Source organism: Tiliqua scincoides, chromosome 3, assembly GCF_035046505.1.
Source record: "Tiliqua scincoides isolate rTilSci1 chromosome 3, rTilSci1.hap2, whole genome shotgun sequence".
NCBI lineage: Eukaryota > Metazoa > Chordata > Lepidosauria > Squamata > Scincidae > Tiliqua > Tiliqua scincoides.
In genome coordinates this window covers 101451731-101472894 of record NC_089823.1, presented here as the reverse complement: position 1 = coordinate 101472894, position 21164 = coordinate 101451731, and the positions used below count along the sequence as shown (strand labels likewise).

General features: G+C 41.0%; 1 protein-coding gene across 1 annotated transcript in view; it reads right to left on the bottom strand.

Annotated features, from left to right (window-relative positions):
• Nucleotides 1–6164: 6164 nt before the first annotated feature.
• Nucleotides 6165–21164, bottom strand: part of TMTC4 (transmembrane O-mannosyltransferase targeting cadherins 4) — a 58962-nt gene continuing 43962 nt past the window's right edge. Inside the window, exons 13-18 of the mRNA XM_066621688.1 lie at nucleotides 17275–17382; nucleotides 17029–17170; nucleotides 15258–15372; nucleotides 13771–13883; nucleotides 10296–10365; nucleotides 6165–9776 (exon numbers count right to left, since the gene is read on the bottom strand). Of these exons, the coding sequence (XP_066477785.1) occupies nucleotides 9631–9776; nucleotides 10296–10365; nucleotides 13771–13883; nucleotides 15258–15372; nucleotides 17029–17170; nucleotides 17275–17382 (694 nt within the window). The 3' untranslated portion in view covers nucleotides 6165–9630. The remainder of the gene's footprint in view (nucleotides 9777–10295; nucleotides 10366–13770; nucleotides 13884–15257; nucleotides 15373–17028; nucleotides 17171–17274; nucleotides 17383–21164) is intronic.

The window sequence follows — 21164 nt, the reverse complement described above, 5'->3', positions numbered from 1 at the left end:
AAAATTATGCAGGGGATGGACAGAGTGGATAGGGAGATGCTCTTTACACTCTCACATAACACCAGAACCAGAGGACATCCACTAAAATTGAGTGTTGGGAGAGTTAGAACAGACAAGAGAAAATATTTATTTACTCAGCGTGTGGTTGGTCTGTGGAACTCCTTGCCACAGGATGTGGTGATGGCATCTGGCCTAGACGCCTTTAAAAGGGGATTGGACAAGTTTCTGGAGGAAAAATTCATTACAGGGTACAAGCCATGATGTGTATGTGCAACCTCCTGATTTTAGGAATGGGCTATGTCAGAAGGCCAGATGCAAGGGAGGGCACCAGGATGAGGTCTCTTGTTATCTGGTGTGCTCCCTGGGGCATTTGGTGGGCCGCTGTGAGATACAGGAAGCTGGAGTAGATGGGCCTATGGCCTGATCCAGTGGGGCTGTTCTTATGTTCACTGTTCCCCCTTTGAAAACAAGGGGGAACAGAGGAGGCAGCCAATGCCCCCACAGAGCCTTCCGCACCACAGGGGTCTCCATGACAGCGGTCTGGGGCTGCTTCGGGAAGTGGCATGCATCTCCTCCGAAGTCGGACAGGACACCCTCCAAAGTGGAGCAGGGGCGACCCAGGCCGGGAAGCGGCACAAGTCCCCTCCACCTTCAGAGGTGGTGTGTGCCACTTCCGCTCTGGGACGCCCTCTGAGCCGGAGCAGGGGCACCCAGGAGTGGTCCTGGGAGGCAGCGGGAAGCCGACTGGGCTGCTCCCCCTCCTCATTTATAAGAGGAGACGAGATGGACGCCTTAGAGCGTCAGTGCCTCTCTAGGGCGCCTATCTCCCATCCTCCTTTCAAGGAAGAGGGGAGCGGCGACTCAGTCGGCGCCCAGGTGCTGACAGAGGCAGCAAGCTGCCTCTCCGCAGTGCTCCTGGGCGCTTCTCCTGGGGGCGGGGGCGGGGCCCCGAGGCGCTCCTAGAGGGTCAGTGCTCGGGGCATTTGTCCCATCTGCCCCCCCCCAGGTACACTAGTGCCTTTATACTCTCTTTCTCAAGATTTCTCAAGACACAAGGCATTTTACATTGGCAGGCTGCTCATAAACCCCATTTGAAAAAGTTTTCAAGTGGGGTTTGTGGCAAAGTTTTTACAATTATTGTTCTATATCAATGTATAGAACCCTCAGTTTCTCCAGATGTCTCCCTTTCAGGGTGCGGTCTTCATCCTGGCTGCATGCTTCCACCTTCCGAGCCTTCACAGGCAGCTGTAGATCATAGCTTGCTTGGCAGGTTCTCAAGATTTTATCTGTCTCTTGTCACCACTTCTCACACACTTCTCATTCCTCTGTGAGCTCCATCAGCAGTGACCTGTACTGTACTTACAGCTTTGTACTTGCAGCCATAGCCTGTGTATGCCAAATAAGAGTGACATGTGTATGCCTGTAACATACAGCCTGTGTATGCCAAGAGTGACAGTCCTAGGCATCTTGACGCAGAAATCAGTTCCACTGTGTTCAGTGAGGCTTACTCTTAGATAGGTAAGTGGGTGAAGAATTGCAGCCTAAGAAGCATCTAACTGAGCGGTGATACAAAAATCAGCCCCAGCTTATTCTTGAAGCGGGAAGAGAGTGATCAGTCTCCCGCAGACTCAGCCTACGGGGTGGCTTGCAAAATTGATCGCTGGCTACCTGGGGTAGAGCGATTAACCTTTTCCCACAGGAAAAGGTTTCTGGGATTAAAATCACCCACCCAGTTGCCTTCCTAGGGGGAGGGGGATAAGAATACCTCCATGGGTGTCTTCCCCAAAAGATCTTCCCCAAAGCAGAGCTGGGGAGGATGTGATTTTGATCGTAAACCTAGTCCATCCCCCCTCCCCTCGCTGATCAACTTTGCAACCCCCCTCCCCACACCTGGATTTCCCTTAAACAACGAAGTCACATGGGGAGCAGTGTTTGAGCCTCAAAGTTGTTAAAATAGTGCTTAATAGTGCAATCCTATGCATGTCTACTCAGAACTAAGTCCCATTATAGTCAATGGGGCTTACTCTCAGGAAAATGCAGATAGGATTGTAGCCTAAAACTTGTGCAGAGGAAGACTCTTTAACCACGTGCTGCTGCAATCTGTGGTATCTTTCTGTGTGAGGCAGTTTGGCATTCCCAGAAAAAGCAGGTTCCCTCGCAGAAAATACACCCCCATTGCACTCACGCTGTTACTCTGGAGTAGTCCCATACTCCCTTTCGGCACCACAGTAGGCAGCAGCAGGAGCAGTGGCCAAGGAAGAAAAGGTTCAAGATTCTTCCTTGGGTCAGGGTCACCCTGCTGGGAAAGGCGCCACCTGTTTGATTTCACGCTGCTGCTGGCATCTCAGAAGGAGATCTGTCCCTTGTATCAGAGCTCCAGCCCTTGAATGGCTGCAGGCCACATGGACGTTCTAGAACTGGAACTTCAGGAGGCTGCAGGGAAAAGGAGTGGTCAGAAAGGGTACACCGGTTGCATTTCAGCCTGTCACTCACCTAGTACAAGAGGAAGGAGCCCTGGCAGCAGAGAAGTGGAATCACACTTGTGTAAGATTTGCTATTAGTGGAATAAGGCGTAAAAAGCTGCAGCTGAACATGCTGGAGGAGTGAGTGGCCACTTTAGGTAAAATAGTCGCAATTAACAGCAGGATGTGTTAATGAAACTGAGAAACAAGATTTTAGAAACAAGATTTTTTTTTTTTGCAACAGTAAAATGCTAACTCAGCCAGAGCCTATTTTTAAGAACAATAGATTTTTAAGGCATCAAACCCAACAAAATAGTCAGGATGGGGGGGGGGGGGGAATGCAACTCCTTGGAGAAGCTACAATTCACTCCTATAGGAGATATGCAACAGAAATCGCTTGAAACCCCATCAAGACTAAGACCCTTGAAAGGCCCCCCCCACCTTTGTGCCATGCCTAGATGTTAGATGGAAAAAACAGGCAACAGAAATCAAAGCAGCAATTGAGGAAATGTTGACCCAATACACCATCTTGAGTCCAAGGTCAACAGTGGTCTTCATCCTTTTCCCACTGTAAAAGGCTACTGTCAACGTTTGGAAAGCAGCAGAGATAAGTCTTGACCAAGAATTAAAAAGGCCTAGGTAATTCTATAGACGTGCAAAGGCCTTAGTGCATGGCCTTAGCCTGCACTTATGAGATGCTTGAATGATGGCTCAGTAAAGTCACTGTGTATTAAACTACTACCAAGTATCTGAATTACTCTTTACGATTCTTAGCTTGCTTGAAAATGAGAGTGTAGATGGGGTGTAGACACTTCTGTGTAAGAGTTAAAAATAAGAACCACCTGAAGACAAAGCATAACCTTTAAAAAATTAAGTACTTTTTAGTGCCATTGCTTTCAATGGGGGAGTTAAGCATGTACTTGTGTGTGCTGCATCCTACAGAGAGTCAGGGTGGTGTAGTGGTTTGGGAGGTGGAATTAGTCCTGGAAGTTCCAGGTTCAAATCCCCCCTCAGCCATGAAGCTTCCTGGGTGACCTTGGGCTAGTCTCTTTCAGCCTCACCTACCCCATAGGGTTGTTGTGAGGACAGAAAGAGGGGAGCAGCTGTGTATGCCCCCTGAGCTTTTTGGAGGAAGAGCAGTATAAAAATGTGAAAAATAAATGGGGGGAGCACTTGGACACCCTGCAATAAAAAAATATTTTCAACTTACGCCTGGTAGGCTCCCTGAGCAGCAATGGGTCTCCATAGACATATGCCACCTATTTTAGTGGTGTATATTCAAGGAAAGGGGTGAGGAGGTTTGAAACTGAGGGGATAAGATCCAGCCATGCACCATTGCTGCCAGATTTACCCACTCCTGCCTACTCTGCCTGTAGTTCTTCCCTTTTCTTGCCCAGAAACACCCCCATCCTTCCCACCATCTGCCTCCACTGCTGACTCACCTTGCACTGGTGGACAGAGACATTGCTGCCACTTTGTGCGCACAGCCACCAGCAACTGCATTGGTGACCTTGTTGTACTCACTGGTGGTGCCAGTGCCTGCAATACCATTGCGCGCAATACCATTGTACAACTTCCACCTGTATCCTGCTGGCTCCACTGGTGGAATGCCCATTCTGCCAATGGAGCCCAGCAGATATGACTGGGCTATAACTCTCTCACTCAAATAAATGACACTTAAATACTTAACTGTAGGCTTGACTGTAGCCATTTTATTTATTTTCTTTTTTGGTAGTTATACAGAGAGACCTCTATAAATCCTGTTCCCTCTCAGGCCCAACCCACCTCCGTTTCACCCTCTTCCAGCCAGAAACAGCTCCTCCCCACCTCCAAACTGCCCTCCTGCTATCTTCTCCCAACCCTTGCGCTGCTTGGTGGTATACAGCTGGGCTTCTGGATATAGTGCTGGTAGGGCAGCGTGGGTCTCCTCACTGGTGCTGCCTACTCACAGTGTAATGAGCATATTTGACAGCACATTTGCAACACCTTCAGCTGGTGCAGGGACTGCTGTGCCAGCAGAGGCACAAGTTAGGACTGCACTGTCATTCACCTAAGTCTGTTTACAATAACATTGAAAAACCAAATGGTGGGAGATACATTGTCCCTCAATTGTATCTAGTTTGCTCTGAGATGCAGGCCATCTACACTATTTTTTAAACTTTATTTGGTTTTATTTTTTAATGGTTTGTAGGAGCATGCCCTACACCAGGGGTCTCCAAACCCCGGCCCAGGGGCCAAATGCGGCCCACAGCAAGCCTCTATCCACCCCGCGGCCAGCCTTTTGTCTCCTGAAAGCCTCTGGCCCATTCGCCTAAACATGACCAGAGCTGTGCTCTGATTGCATCTGGAGGAGAGGCTGAGTGAATGAGCCCACTCATATCCAATTTGCCAGTGCCAGTGGGGCATGCACTGCATCTTGTCATGGGGAGCAGTCACAGTGGCCTCTTAAGATATGGGAACATTTGTTCCCTTACCTTGGGGCTGCATTGCAGCTGCACCGGTGCTGGAAAATTGGATAGGATTGGGCCCTCATTCATTTATTAATTCATCTAAGATCACTAATTTATTTATTTAAATTTTATATTTAAATTTTTTTCCGGCCCTCAGCACTGCACCAGATATTTCATGCGGCCCTCTGGCCAAAAGTTTGGAGACCCCTGCCCTACATCATTACACTGGACAACAAAACTATCTAGAAAAGGGGCTGTGTAATGACTGCAGCACCAGATTTTTCTCTTCTCTGTTACATTAAAGTGATACTTTTATGCATGTTCTTACTCTTATAAGAGTTCTTACCTGCATTACAGAGTATATAAGAGTTCTTACCTGCATTACAATCTCTGAGCATGAACTGGAGGTTGTCCATGACTTTGTGTACCTTGGCTCAACGATCTCCGACACTCATTCTCTCGATACCGAGCTAAACAAGCGCATCGGTAAAGCAGCTACCACGTTTTCCAGACTCACAAAGAGAGTCTGGTCCAACAAGAAGCTGACGGAACATACCAAGATCCAGGTCTACAGAGCTTGTGTCCTGAGTACACTTCTGTACTGCAGTGAGTCATGGACTCTTCGCTCACAACAGGAGAGGAAACTGAACGCATTCCACATGCGCTGCCTCCGACGCATCCTCGGCATCACCTGGCAGGACAAAGTTCCAAACAACACAGTCCTGGAACGTGCTGGAATCCCTAGCATGTATTCACTGCTGAAACAGAGACGCCTGCGTTGGCTTGGTCATGTCGTGAGAATGGATGATGGCCGGATCCCAAAGGATCTCCTCTATGGAGAACTCGTGCAAGGAAAGCGCCCTACAGGTAGACCACAGCTGCGATACAAGGACATCTGCAAGAGGGATCTGAAGGCCTTAGGGATGGACCTCAACAAGTGGGAAACCCTGGCCTCTGAGCGGCCCGCTTGGAGGCAGGCTGTGCAGCATGGCCTTTCCCAGTTTGAAGAGACACTTTGCCAACAGTCTGAGGCTAAGAGGCAAAGAAGGAAGGCCCATAGCCAGGGAGACAGACCAGGGACAGACTGCACTTGCTCCCGGTGTGGAAGGGATTGTCACTCCCGGATTGGCCTTTTCAGCCACACTAGACACTGTGCCAGAACCACCTTTCAGAGCGCGATACCATAGTCTTTCGAGACTGAAGGTTGCCAATACAATACTCTTATAAAATTCATTTACACAAGAGCCAAAGCTACAGATGAAGCTTTATTACAAATGCGTTGTCTTCAAAATTTGTAACAGGGGCTGGAGTATATGAAAATTCAGCTGATGAACCAGGACAACTCAACTTACAGCATCAATTGCAAATCATTGCATTCAAGATCTCATGCCTTTTATTATACACATACACAGTTTAATAGCCCGTGAATAAATGTATACCACAGACAGACACTGAACATACCAAATTTGTTATAAACAACTACATTTTTGTATGCAGACACAGGTATGGGCCTTTATGCAGAAGAACCAATTGTATTTGTTTTAAAATGCATAAAGAATGCATAAAGATATTTGTAAACCACGTTTCCATGAGAAACTGAAATTTTCTCATATTTGATAGAAGTATTAACAGTCTTCTCAATCATGTTTGTAGGTAGCTTTAAGAGAGCCTTTTCAGAACTAAAAATGTTTAATCACTTATTAAACCAGGTTTTCAAAATAACACTAAGAATTTGCACTGAATTTTCAAGATGTCAATTCTCACATCCAGTCATTTTACACCTGTATTTACAAATACAATTGTATATACAATTTCATGAAATTAATTGAACAGTTACAGAGAATCAGCATGTGTCTGGGTAGATTCACATAAGTATTCAACGTTTCATTCAAATTGGTTTCGATATACCTGTAACCAAGTTTTCATCCATTTTTGACTTTCATTCATTCTCTGGTCCATAACCAGATGCAAGTGCAAGGTATTCCTGCAGATACATCTATCAGGGATAGATTACAACTCCATGTTGGGTCTACTTGGCATAATGACTTAAAAAGCCTGTAGTCTGTCTCATCCAAAGATAGCATTCAAGACTTTTCTCTAATGAACACATTCAAACATGGATACATTCACATGATAGAACTGACAGAGGGGAGATTATGCTCCAAGTTACTTGAAATGAATTAAGTCATTAAAAGTCTGGAACATGATTATCTACCTTACAAAGCCTTGAAAACAGGACACCCAAATATTTCTGGCATGTAAAAATTAATGTAGCACACACACTTTAAAAGAACAGACAAATTCAAATCTTTGTTTCATTAATTTCATGCCCAAACAAAGTATTGATCCACTAGGTTAATACAGAACAAATAGTGCAGACCATTAGGGATAAATCTCCTGTGCAGAAGAATCATGAAGAAGACTGTTAATTACATCAGACATCAACAATGTTCAGATACGAAGCAATTATGGAAAATTTGTCTACTAGAAATAGTATCTTCAAAATCCCACAATGTTGTTATTTCTAAAGCCCTATTTGCAAAAATGGTCTCAAAGTGATGCATGTTAGGAAAAACTATTGAACCAAATATTTTTTCAAACCCTTACACAACTTGTGGAAATAATTTCTATTTGTAGTTTGTACACTTTTTTCAGAATGATGCATTTATATACACAACCTCAAACTTTCATTGTCATTCCTGTTCTTTCATATTGCAAGAGTGACAGCACCCTGCATTTCAACAGCTGCACTGTATGTAATTCAGGTAATGATACATTTAGAATATCTTAAAAATAGTTGCACACCCCAATCCAGCATGTGAATGCTGTTGCCATGACCAGGTAGATTCCTGTGTCCAGGATCCTGGCTAGGCGTACGTATATTCAATAGGCACTGTTGACACTAATACCTATTTAGGACTGAGACTAAATCCAGGTCCTTCCCACATCAGGTGACTGGTATAATCAAAACTGAGGGCACAACCAGCTAATAATATTTGAAGAACCATTTCTTTTTCCAGTACCAGATACTGATAGTTCCCTTTTCAGAAGGCTGTTCTTGTAATTTTGGGGGAAAGCCCAGAAATCTGATGCAATATCTTCCCTGTGCTGTAAGCATGCCAACACAAAAAGGCAGCATTTGATTTCATCTGCACTGCTAAATACAAACTACATCAAGACGAACTAGGAGGACAGAAGAATAGCCATTGTCTGGATGTGGCCTCATGAACTTTAGATGAATTGTAGTTTGTAAGTGGTCTTTGTTTTTTCTTCATTTCCAACTTTATCAAGTGACTCAAACCCAAACAATGCTTATCTCAGGCATTATAAACCCCTGCCAACATTCAGGTGTGGTTATCTCAAGAGTTTTTATTTGAGTTGTCCTTTTGAAATTATCACTTTTTATTCAAGCAAAAAGTTGCAACCACATCTCTACTGGTCATTTAGGTCACCATGGCCCAAGTTCAGATGTCAAGCATTACTTTCTTAATAAACCTGCATCCTCAAGGATGTTCTATGAGAACAGTTTTAGAGCAGCTGAATCAGTCTTGTGTTTCTTCACAGACCTGTAAAAGAAGAAATATTACCTCTGCTATCATTTACATTACCCATTCCGAGATGAAAGACGAGATTCAAGAACCCCTGATGTGCCACATGGATTTAAGCTCCTGATACTCTCTCAAAAGCAATTGCCAATAAGATAGCATATCAAAACCAAAGCAAAAAGCCACATGGTCAAAAGCATAATACTGCCCAGTTGAAGAGCTCAGGACTCTGGGCAAATTTCCAGGCATGAGGGGCTTTCTACTTTAACAGACTCTGCCAGGGACAGCATGAGCTTGTGGCTTGGCTGTCAAGCCCTGCTTTGTAACCTATCCAACTCACTGCTTTTTAAAGCTACACAGCAACAAACTAGGGATTGGTTCTGAACCTATAAAGAATTTGAATCAGTTTTTTTTCTTGATATGAAAATATTTTGAAGCTGTTCCAGTCTTAGCAGGCAAGCTAGCTGCACACTGATAGCCAATGGAAGGAAAGACACTTTTGGAAAAAGACAATGAAAACAAAAACACCTTGTTCAGTATTCTTTAAATAGATAGTATCTCTGCATAGGCGTACAAACCAATATTTGTTGTTCAAGATGATGCTATCATTACAAGGCCACATTTCATATCACCACCACATTGTAATTATTGTAAATCAGAGTAAAACATATCACTATTTGCTGCCATAACTGAATTACTGTATAATCATATGCACATTTACTCTGGGATTTACTCCCAGAAAAATGGGCATCAGATTGGGCCCTACATGCATTCACACACTAAGCTGGTGGATATACCTTCAACATGTCACACTTGGGACAAATCCTCTTCATTTCAATGCAGTCCCTGCTTGTTCAAGTGCTCTGGGTATCAGACTATAAAAATGTAGAAGATGATAGCTTTTGTTCAACAAATTTAAAGCAGAAACACACTTTTTAATTCTCCAACTGAAAATTTTAGGACAATGGTTGATTAAAAAAATTATATATAACATTTTCTTCTGATGCAAGACTCCATGGAACAATCAAGAGTCCATTGCTGGTGATTATCGGTTTTATATTGTCTTGTTTCAATGACAGTGTGGCTGAATGCTTCCCTCTAGTGATTAGTAGCCCATGTTACCAATAAACAGTATACAGAATGCATTCAAAGCCTGAGAAGAAATCTCAGACATCACCCTTTTTTTTGCAGTTGGTCCAGTTTTTTTTTTAAAAGACTATAGTTTTCTTTGGTCCCAGCTGCTGTGGGGTCAAGCTTCAGAGAGACTTCATAGTGTTTCTTGGCTAAGTCAAGATTTCCCCAGCGATGGTAAAGCACAGCTGAAACAGCAAAGAGGAGTTTTTGTTAGCAACAATGTTGAAGAATAGACAATCTTGCCAATTACTTAGAAAACATTAAAACATTTGGTTGGCTGTCGGCATGGTGGCAGCCGGCTCTGTTGCCAGCTGGAGGAGACGCATTTGGGAGCCGAGCAGGCCAAGGAATGACAAGAGTGGATTGTGCTAGAGCCATAAATTGCTGTTTTTATCTGGAGAGCTCATGGCGGTTTGCAAGCACAACATAAAAGAGCCAATTTGCCACCACTGACGTGCAGCCACCTCTGGGTTGCAATGCGCTGCCTGGTTGGTCTCTCATACAAAACAGGCTTTGCATTCTTGGAACTCCATTCTCTTGTTGGCAATTTGTTTAGCAAGAAGGCAGAATAGAAATCTAGCCAGCAAAAGAATGCCTTAAAACAGTACTTTTTAAGACAATGAACATGAAAAGAAGTACAAGCAGTGTGTCTGATTTTAAAAAAAGAAAAAAGTTTGCACTAGGGGAGCTGTAAAATGTCTTACCCAAATTACCATGGTAACTGGCTCCAGTTGGATTGGCTTTAATTGCCTTGTGGAACAAAGCTTCAGATTCCTGAATAATTCAGAAAAAAAGAGATCAACAGGACAAGCTATTTCTGTAGTGCATACAATGTCAAGTACAACCAAACACCACCAATTACCTCATGCTCTGTGGTCTATTAACATGATTATGTCACCATATTTTTTTCATGTGCATTCACACTTCTACTTTTCTCTAATGGATATACGTACAATATAATTCACAGCCTGATCCAGCTGTTGTCTGGTAGTTGCTGTCAATTAAAGAGTAATTACTTCAGTGCTAGCAAGAACACAAAAACACTTGTGGACTGCATTGTAAACCGGATGCTCACACAAATTGCCACTTAAAAGCAGCATACTTCCATTTAAGTGAAGTTAGTCTGTTTGTTGTTTTTTTTAACTATCTTGGTGGTGTATGTCATTGCACCCAAAAAAATTTTTTAAGGTATGTATTTTGTTTTAGAGCCAATCCTTCCATCACCTAAAAAGGACACATTTTTGACCAAATACTTTCCATGGTTTTCTATCTGATTATTGTCATTTTGAATCTAGTCAAAGTTTTTCTCAACTTTCCATTTCTTGATTGACATAAAATCCTTCAGCTGAACATATTGAAACTATTGAATGAGTTTGCGATTTTTATTTTCATTTCCTCAAGGCTCATACAATGCTCTTCCTGCATGACATAGTTAAAGCTTAAAATCTTGGATGATAAGCATGGACACCTGGGTTCAAATCCCCACTCAGACATGAAGCTCACTAGGTGACCTAACCAAATCCAGAGGGTTTTTGCAAGGACAAAATGTCAGGGACTATAAAGGTTTGCATGCTACTCTGAGCTTCTTGGAGGAGGGAGGGGGGTAAAATGATGTTACTGTTAGTTATTAATTCTGCCCAGCTCACAGGTGTACACATTTGGTCTTTGTTGCATATATGCAACGTTGGGCAGAAATGGCTTAACAATAAATGAAAATTAGAAGTGTATATTATAGAGTATAGTCAGAGTATAGATAAAGATATCCCGAGTTATGAATAAATGAGTCTGCACTTCTGTGCAGGCATAGTCTGTTCAGCCTTGTGCTTTTACACCTTTGTGATAGCACTGTTCCAACTTACATTGGTTTGAACTTCTGGACAAATGCCTGGAACAGTACCTGTACATAAGTATGTAGAAACTACCTGTAGTCTTTGCTCATTGTTCGGTGTGAGCTATCCTCCTAGCAAACATATTGCCAAGATCAAGTCCTTACCATTCAGAGAAATGTTATGTACTGTCTTTCTCTCAAAGGTAGACTTAGAGTCTGTGACTGCACAAGTAATCATATTCAGACCAGGAAAAACATCATTCTCTTGGTAACCTGTGGCAAGTAAGGATCTGTTCCTAGAAATATAGTTGTGCTCTGTCTTTGGCAGAAAGCAGGACTGCCATTTTGAAAATTCATCCAAATTCATTTGAAAATATCCAAAACAGCTAGTGAAGAACTCTTGAAGGATCTCTCCTGACTAGGTAACTGGCAAGAGAATGGCAGATGAAAGCTACCACAGATAAGTGCTAAACAACATTTTTTAGGATGCTTAGGACTCAATCCTATCCAATTTTCTAATGCTGGTGCAGTCATGCCAATGAGGCGTGCACTGCTTCCTGTGGTGGGAGGCAGTCATGGAGGCCTCCTCAAGGTAAGGGAATGTTTGTTCCGTTATCTCAGAGCTGCATTGTGGTTGCACCAGTGCTGGAAAGTTGGATAGGATTGAGCCCTTAGTCCTTACAATGATTTAGTAGTCTCTGAATTCAGATATCAGCTCAACACAACCTTCAGCAGGTACTATGGAAGTACATATAAATAGGATTACCAAATGTGTAGAGGTGTTTGTTTCTAGTGAGTATGATAGGATTAGACAGATTTCAATCCTCTGCATGTCTACTCAAAACTAACTTCCATTATAGTCAATGGGGCTTACTCTCAAGTAAGCATGGAGAGGATTGTAGCCTAAATATGCTGAACTCAATGGGCTTACTTCTAAATAAAATAAATAACACAATTTTCAAACACCTCTACAAATGTGTTATTACACAGATAAGAAAATGAGAGCAATCTAGCTAGATCAGACCAAAGGGCTATCTAGTCCAGCATCCTGTTTCCCACAGCACCAGCTAGATTCTCTAGGAAGCCCATAAGCAAGAGATGAAGGCAGTAACCCTCTCATGCCATTGCTTTCCAGTATCTATTTAACAGCCCCAGAGCCGACCCTTCCCACTTTCCTATGATCTCCTTGAAAAAGGAAACTTTGACTGAGGGGAAAAAGATAGATACCTGCCCATTCCTAGGGAACCTTTGTCCTTCTGTAAATTCCTTTTCTACTACTTTATGCTCTGAAGATTTTCCTAGGGTACCAACAACATAATGCCCCTGTTTTCAAGTATTCTAGGCTGGCGTGAATCTGTAGGTTCAGGAATTTCACTTATGTTCCTTAGTTGTTTGGCAACATTACGTCCCTCTCAGATTAGGGGCCCAATTCTAAAGCTCCTCAGCACTGGCACTTAGCTCCAGCATCTGCAGCACCTGGAGAGGAGGGGCTGCTGGTGCTGGGCCAGTGCCAGTCAGTGCTGAGCCTTAGCACCACGTGGAGGGCCAGTTGGTACCCCAACAGCACTGGCCAGCAGTAAGTAGTTTTGAGGCAGTGGAAAGGAGACAGGGTAGAAACCGGACGGGGGGGGGGGTGAGACCGGCAGAGCTCTGCTCCACCAGATCCTGATCTCGGTGTCAGGCCACAAGGTTTGACATGGAATCTCACGTCTGTGCTGGCAAAATAGCTGAAGCAGACTTGATAAGCTCCATTGCAGGGCTTGGGGCTTTCCCTGGGAGAAGGGGATGAAAGTCCCCTTCTCCAAAGGAGACTTCCAGCAGTTTCCCTGCGCCTGCTGGATACAGCAGTAGTTGCTTTGGTGCCGATGCTCCAGCAGGCACCGGGACATTCAGGATTGGGCTGCCTGTAAACAGAGGCCTGGAAAATCCCTGCACCCAGAGACTGGAGGTCCTAGGCTCCTCCAAGAATTTGCCCCATCCTGCAATTTGCCCCATCCCTATTTTCCTTTTATTATTTTATTTCCTTTTATTATTATTTATTATTTTTCATCTCCAGAAGACTGATGGTAGCTTTGGAAAACTACAAACTTGACAAATTAGAAGAAGCAGCTTGTTGTGAACAACATAACTCCCTCAGGTGAGTTTGTCCAGTTCCCATGACACTACCCATATACTGTTGCATATGGAAAAAAAAAATATGGAAGAAAACATGTATATTTTCCCAGGTGCACATGCAATGCAAACTCTCAGTTAACCTCTAAGATGAGTCATACGTTCTTGAAGGTGTGTTTAGCCCATGAATAATGGTCAAACAAATTTGCTAAGACAAGTAATAGTATAGGAAATGAAACCTTATATTTTTGTGATTTTCCCAATACGTTTGCCAGAGAAAACATAAGAGAATGATCATTAGGTATTAACTCCAAAGCCTCTCTTCCAACAGCTTCTGCTTGTGCCAAGTTACCTATATACATATGAAAAAAGAAGAAAAGGTGATAAATAGCAATGTTCATTCATTTCATCTTTTAGCTACTTTCAATAAATGAAATATAATTAATAATCAACAGCACTGAACATACAAATGACACAAGTTAAACCTTGTAAAAAGGAACACAGTGCTTTCAAATATCAAGACCAAGAACTGGTACCTTTTGCCAGATTTAAAATATGTTATATATTGAAATACCAAGCTACCACACAGCCATTTAAGGATACTATCTATATTTATTGCAACATTTTCCTTTTTTGGATCATGATTACAGTAAGGACACAATTCCAGAATTCATTTCAAACACAGAGGTAAACCTAAACTGAAAACCAAAAATTTTCAGATGGCATTCTCTCAGTTCCACTCCAAAATAACCCCAAATTTTTAATGCCAGCTATCTAAAGTATTTGCTAGCCGATTAGTAAATTGAGAGGTACTTGGCCTCCTTCTGCCACTGATTTGAAAAAGAAAATGCAGTAAAGTTTGCAGCTAATCAAGTCAGGACTCACTGTGAGTGGCTAACCAATTTCTAGTTGATTATGATGTTCCAAGCCCTACATTTACTCAGGAAGATGACGGAGTAAAATCTGACAGTATAAGTTTCTTCTTCCAAATAATCACTGCTCTGAAGTTAGTAGATCAACCAATATGTGAAGGCCTTATCCCAGTGCCCCGATTCAGAGTTCAATACATGTCCATGGTATACAATGAACATTTCGCCAAGGTCTTATCTGAAACAACATGATACAGCCACCTTGCTGAAGCAAAGAAGGGCTGGGGCTTGATGGGGACCCTATATATGCCACCCTGAATTCATGATGGAAGAAATGTTGGCTATCAATGTCATAATACAAACAATCTGTAAATGTGCATTAAGGCCATTGACCTCAATGAAAGGGCAACTTCGGTGGGCAGGGAAGTTCTCATGTGCATATCAGCATCACCACACCCACAGCAGATTGGGTCTAATCCAACCAATCTTCAATTTATCCTTTCCTTTAAAATTTGGTTATGTTTTTCAAAATGTCGGAGAGCTATTCAAAGATTCAAAATCTTGCAAGTATTTCTTGATACACAAAATGATGCATGGATTTACATTAGTCACCAACCAAAGACATGTTTTTAGGCACGTCCAACAGTTTTGCTTAGATCAGCAGATCACCAGCAATTCCAGAGCTTGTTTGCTACAGGGTGCTGTTTAAGAATCACAGTTCCAAAGCCTATTTGGAACTAGCCAGACAATTTTCTGGATTTGCGGCCCATTTCAAATAGCACACTAGTTTTTGCCCCAGTGATGAAGACAGCAAAAGTTACTGTATATAAATCACTTAAGTACAAAGTGAAATGTACCTGTATTATCAAGCAATATAATCATGTTGTTCCAAGCCAAACTGTGTTGTGGTTTCAGAACAGTGGCATTCCTCCAGGCATTCAATGCATCTATGTGGCGATTTAAATCAGCATACTGAAAGTGACATGGTTGGCAACATGATAGGAAGTTCAGCACCAGTGGTCCAGTTAGACTTGTGCTCCAGTCCTCCCCCCGCCACTGCCACTGGTAGTGGCAAAACGCATTCATTATATGCATGAATAAATCAGAACAGTGAGCAGCAATATAATTTGTAGAAAAATAAATATGATAAACTCTCTGAACTTCTGAAGTTTAGTTCTCAAGGCAGATTACACACATGATCACCAGTCAGAGGTTTAAGGAAGGCTGGGTAGTTGCACCACGACCATCCTGGCTTTAGCAGGATTAAACTGTCAGCTGTTAACCCACTCTTTGTTCTAGTACTGTCAATATTCCTCCTCTATTTTTTTCTCTATTCCCCTTCCCTAGTGTTTTAAATAATAAGCTTTATGCCAGGGCCTGTATCTTTCACTTGATTTACATACAGCACTTATGATCCAATCTGAACAGGGCCTTACACCACTGGAACTATGCCATTTCACACAGCTGTGGCCACTGTCGTGGAAAGGAGATGGATATGCATGCCAGCAGGCTGCCCACATCCCCTGCTGCCAGTAAGTCAGCGCAGGGGGCTGAGAGAGGGAATGAACAGGGAGGGGAAGGGGAAGAACAGGGTGGAGATCATTACAAGGAGGAGGGTGGCTTGAGACTGGTAAGGGGGAGCTATCGATAGCACCAGTGCTGCCTATATCCTATCCCCCTTCTGGGCCTCTATCAGCCTTCCTGGGCCCATTCAGATTTGCACCAGCTATATAGCTAGTGCAGGTCCAAGTAGACTCAGGAAGGCAGCGAAGGCTTACCCAGGGCAAGAGAACAAATGTTCCTTTATCCTTTATCTTTGGGGCCTGAAAAAGTCCCAAGATACAGTGCGTAAGATACAGTGCATGTCCCGTTGGCGCAACTGCATTGCTATGTGAGGAGTTACATAAGATTGGGTTCTTAGTTAATGTAGGCAGGTGCTCTACAAACAATATCAACAAAACAAAATAATAAGAAATGTATGTATCACAGAGTCGTGTTATTTCCCCCCCTTAGTGTAGTTTAAAAAATAGAAACATATATAAAGTAACTGAGGACCCAATCCAATCCAACTTTCCAGCACCAATGCAGCCGCAATGTAGCTCTAAGTAAATCTCTGTGACTGCCCTCCCACCGCTGGATGAAGCACAGGCCCCACTGGCACAACTGCATCAGCAGTGGAAAGCTGGATGGATCAGGCCCTTAGAAAAAGCATAGTCCATCCTTTGCACTGCTGGGAGATGGCTGAATACCAGAAGAATATATCAGGGCCCAATCCTATCCAACTTTCTAGTACTGATGCAGCCTTACCAATGGGGTGTGTGCTGCATCCTACATTAGGAGAGGCAGTCATGGAGGCCTCCCCAAGGAAAGAGAATGTTTGTTCCCTTACTTCAGGGCTTCATCATGACTGTATTGGTGCTGGTAAGCTGGATAGGACTGAGCTCAAAGTAACCTCTGGTCTACACACCTGAATGTTATGCCTATGAACTGCCCAAACATAATGTTTGTAGAAGACCACTGACTTACGTATACCTAATAAATATGCTTGCCACAGAAATGTCATTCAAAATCTATTTATCTTAGAATATCTGTCAAATTGTTAGGATACAAGTAATTAAATACACTTACCAAGCGTCCTAAATTATAGTAACAGTCTGGGTATTTTCTCCTGTGTCTAATTGCAGTCCAATAACTTTGCTCTGCTTCTTCATATCTTCTTAAACTATTCTGTACTATTCCTAGATTCATCCATGCCGCTGCAAAATCAGGCCTAGGCAAAATTGTTGGATACATTTTAGCATATGGAGTATAATATTCCTTTTATATCCTTCTGTGAAACAGTAACTGGATTTTTGTTTGTTTTTAAAAACATACTGTATTTGTACAGCTAGTGAGAGAAGCTCTTCAGCTTCATGAAGTTCATTCCTTTCTTTCAAGATATTTCCCAAGTTGTTCATAGCGTGCACGTATTTAGGATTCAATCTGAGATTAAAAAAGACAAAACAAGAATTATTCACTAGAACAAGGGTTCTTAACCTGCACTCCTACAGGTTACATGATGAGTGTCCAGAGAAATGCGTAAGGTGCTCCCAAAATTAAGAAAAAAACTTTGCCAATGAACTTTCTAAAAAAAGTAGGACAATTTTAAAGTTTTTGAATTTGGTTTGAATATGACAATCACTAATCCAATGAAAGTCAATAATATATTTTCTTATTAGCTGCAATATCATTGTTTTTGGCTTTCTTGCTGATTTTTCTTATGAGTTTTTTTTTTAATGTCTTCAAATTCTATGATGCAAACAAATTTTTTTTTCCTATGTATGAAATAATGGCCCAATCCTAATAGGTCCAATAATGGCCCAATGCGGAGCACACTGTCAGTGGCCATTTTGGGAGCCACGTGAGGTTGGATCAGGCAACGTAGGGGTGAAACAAGCAGAGAGAAGGCAGGGATGGGGCAGGGAGGCTATTGGAAGACATGGATCCAGTGGTGTTGGCACATGCCAGATCCTAACAATCTCCCAGCCCCCTTTCAGTGACTTCAATGGCACAGGTCCAAAAAGCCCCATTATGGGTTGGAAGGCTTACAGAGGTGTATGGGGATTTAAGTCCCCTTTTACCTATGAAACCTCCCAATCCACCCTCTTGCTGGATACAGCATGCCTGTTTTTGGTGTGACTGCATCAGTGGGAGGGGGGAAAGACAGGATTGGGTTCGTAATGTTGTTTTTTGAAGTTATACTTTTTGTCATATACGTTCAATGCAATTTCAGGAAAACAGCAAATAATAATTGAAAAAAGATTAATATGGAGGGGGAGGCAAAAGTGTGTAAGAAGCTTGAAATTCTCCTGGGGATATTAAAAAAGGTCATATAAACTACTTAATACAGAGAAAGTTAGGACAAGAATTTTTTTCAACAAATTCAAAGAAGAAAAATGGAGTGGTTATGTATGTTAAAGATTATTTAAAACCAAAACTTGTGTTTGCAGATGAAAAAGGCAGGTGGTTGGCTGTGGAAGTTATAATTTTGGGAGTAAGAACTTTACTTTTGGGTTTGTATGCTCCAAATCAAGAAAGAGGAGTTTTTTTTAGGCAATTATTGGATGTACTCTTAAATTACTCATATTCAAGTTATTGTCTGATGGGAGATTGGAATGCAGTTGTGTCACCACAAAGGGATAAAAAATCTGAGAAGGAGATTAAGATTTCTCAAGGGAAATTACCAAAAACTTTTTTTTATTTGGTAGAAGCTTTAGGGGTTGTAGATATTTGGCGACAAATGAATGGAAATATAAAAGAGTTTACCTATTATTCAGAAAGACACAGATCATTTTCAAGAATAGATATGTTCTGGGTGACGAAGGATATTGCAATAAAAACTTCTAAAACAGAAATTCTATCAAAGACTCTTTCAGAGCATAATCCAATAACTATGACTATTAAGAAGAAACCTACAACATATAGATGGAGATTGAATGAATTGTTGTTACAAAAAGAGGTTATAATAAAGGATGCTAAGCAGAAATTAAGGGAATTTTTTAATTTGAATTTAAATAAGGGAACAGAAATGAGGATAGTTTGGGACGCTAGTAAAGCCTTTATGAGAGGATACTTTATTCAGAAAGTATAGAATGGAAAAAAGAGAGACAAATTAAGTTTCAGAAAATTGAGGAGGAAATTAAAAAGAAGGAATATGAGTTAACAGAAGTTCCAGGAGATAAAAAAAATAGTACAACAAATAAAAGATTTACAGCATCAATTATCTTTGATGATGGTGAATCAAATGGAAATTAAATTAAAGTTTGTGAAGCAAAGATATTTTGAGCATGCCAATAAACCAGGGAAATGGTTGGCCTACAAATTGAGGAAGCAGAGAGAGAAGAGAGTAATTTTAAAATTGCAGGAGGCAGGAAAAATGTATACTGATCAGGAGGATATAAAAAAAATAATTACAAATTATTATGCTAATTTATACAAAAGTCAAAAAATAGTCAAGTAGAAGTAAAGAACTACTTGGATAAACAAAATTTACCAAAAGTGTCTGAAGAACAAAGGGAAATTTTAAATAATAGAATAACTCTGTGTGAAGTTGTAGAGGCAATAAAGAAGATTAATATAGATAAAGCTCCGGGTCCAGATGGTTTAACAGGTAGATTCTATAAATGTTTAGAAGAGGAAGTAAGTTTACCATTGCTTAACACGATGAATGATATTTTGCAGACTGGGAAAATGCCAGATTCATGGAAGGCAGCAAATATAACTTTGATTCCTAAAGAAGGACAGGATTTGATGGATATAAAAAAATTACAGACCTATTTCCTTGTTGAATAATGATTGTAAAATATTTACAGCAATTTTAGCAAACAGAATGAAGAAGATATTACAAAATCTTATACATGAAGATCAATGTGGTTATTTACCGAAAAGACACATGAGTGATAATATTATAATAGTATTGGATTTGTTGGAATATTATGATAAAAGGATAGAGAAACAATTAGCATTGATTTTTTTGGACTTTGAGAAGGCGTTTGACAATTTGAGTTGGACTTTCTTGATTGCTGTCTTAAAGAAGATGAACTTTGGAGAGAACTTTATTCAATGGATAAAGTCAATTTATACATCACAAAATGTGCAGGTAGTGGTAAATGGAGAATTATCAACAATGTTTGAGATTCAAAAGGGAACACGACAAGGATGTCCATTGTTGCCACTTTTATTTATACTTGCCTTAGAAGTGTTATGTAGAGATATTAGACAAGATGAAAGACTACATGGTGCAAAGATTAAAAATGAATGTTTTAAATTAAGAACATTTGCAGATGATATGGTTTTGATCTTAGAAAAACCTTTAAAAGACAGAGTTGTTGATGGTTAAGTTGAAGAAGTTTGAATCATTAGCAGGATTTAAGATAAATAAACAGAAAACTAAAATTTTATCTAAAAATATGAACGAACAAGACCAATCGAAGTTGATGAATAAGACTGGGTTCAAAGTGGAGAAGAAGATTAAGTATTTAGGTATTATTTTGACAAACACGAATTGTATGTTATTTCAAAATAATTATGTTAAAGTTTGGGGTGAAATCAAAAAAGATTTTGCAAGATGGGAAAGGTTGAAATTATCTTTTTTGGGAAGAATATCTGTAATTAAAATGAATGTACTACCAAAAATGCTTTTTCTTTTCCAGAATATACCAATATTACTTTCTGATAAACCTTTTAAAGAGTGGCAGAAAGATGTGGCAGGTTTTATATGGCAAGGGAAAAAACCAAGAGTGAAATTTAAGATTTTGCAAGATGCAAAAGAAAGAGGAGGTTTAGGACTGCCTGATCTGAAGACTTATTATGCATCATGTTGTTTTCTGTGGCTTAAAGAATGGATATTGTTGCAAAACAAAAAATTGTTGAAGTTAGAAGGATATGATTTAAGATTTGGTTGGCATGGATATCTTTGGTATGATAAGTTGAAAGTGAAAATGGAATTCAAGAATCATTATGTTAGACATGCACTGTGGAAAATATGGAATCGTTATAAGAAAAGGTTTTACAACAAAATTCCACTCTTAGCTTCACCACAAGAAGCACATTTTGGTTTGGGAACTGTACCAGCAGATAAATGGTTATTGTATAAGAACTTATTGAAATGTAATCAAGGTCAATGTATTTTGAAGTCTAGAGAGGAATTGATTGTAGAGGGTTTTGACTGCCAATGGTTTATGTATTTACAATTATTAGAAAGATTTAAAATTGATAAAAAATTA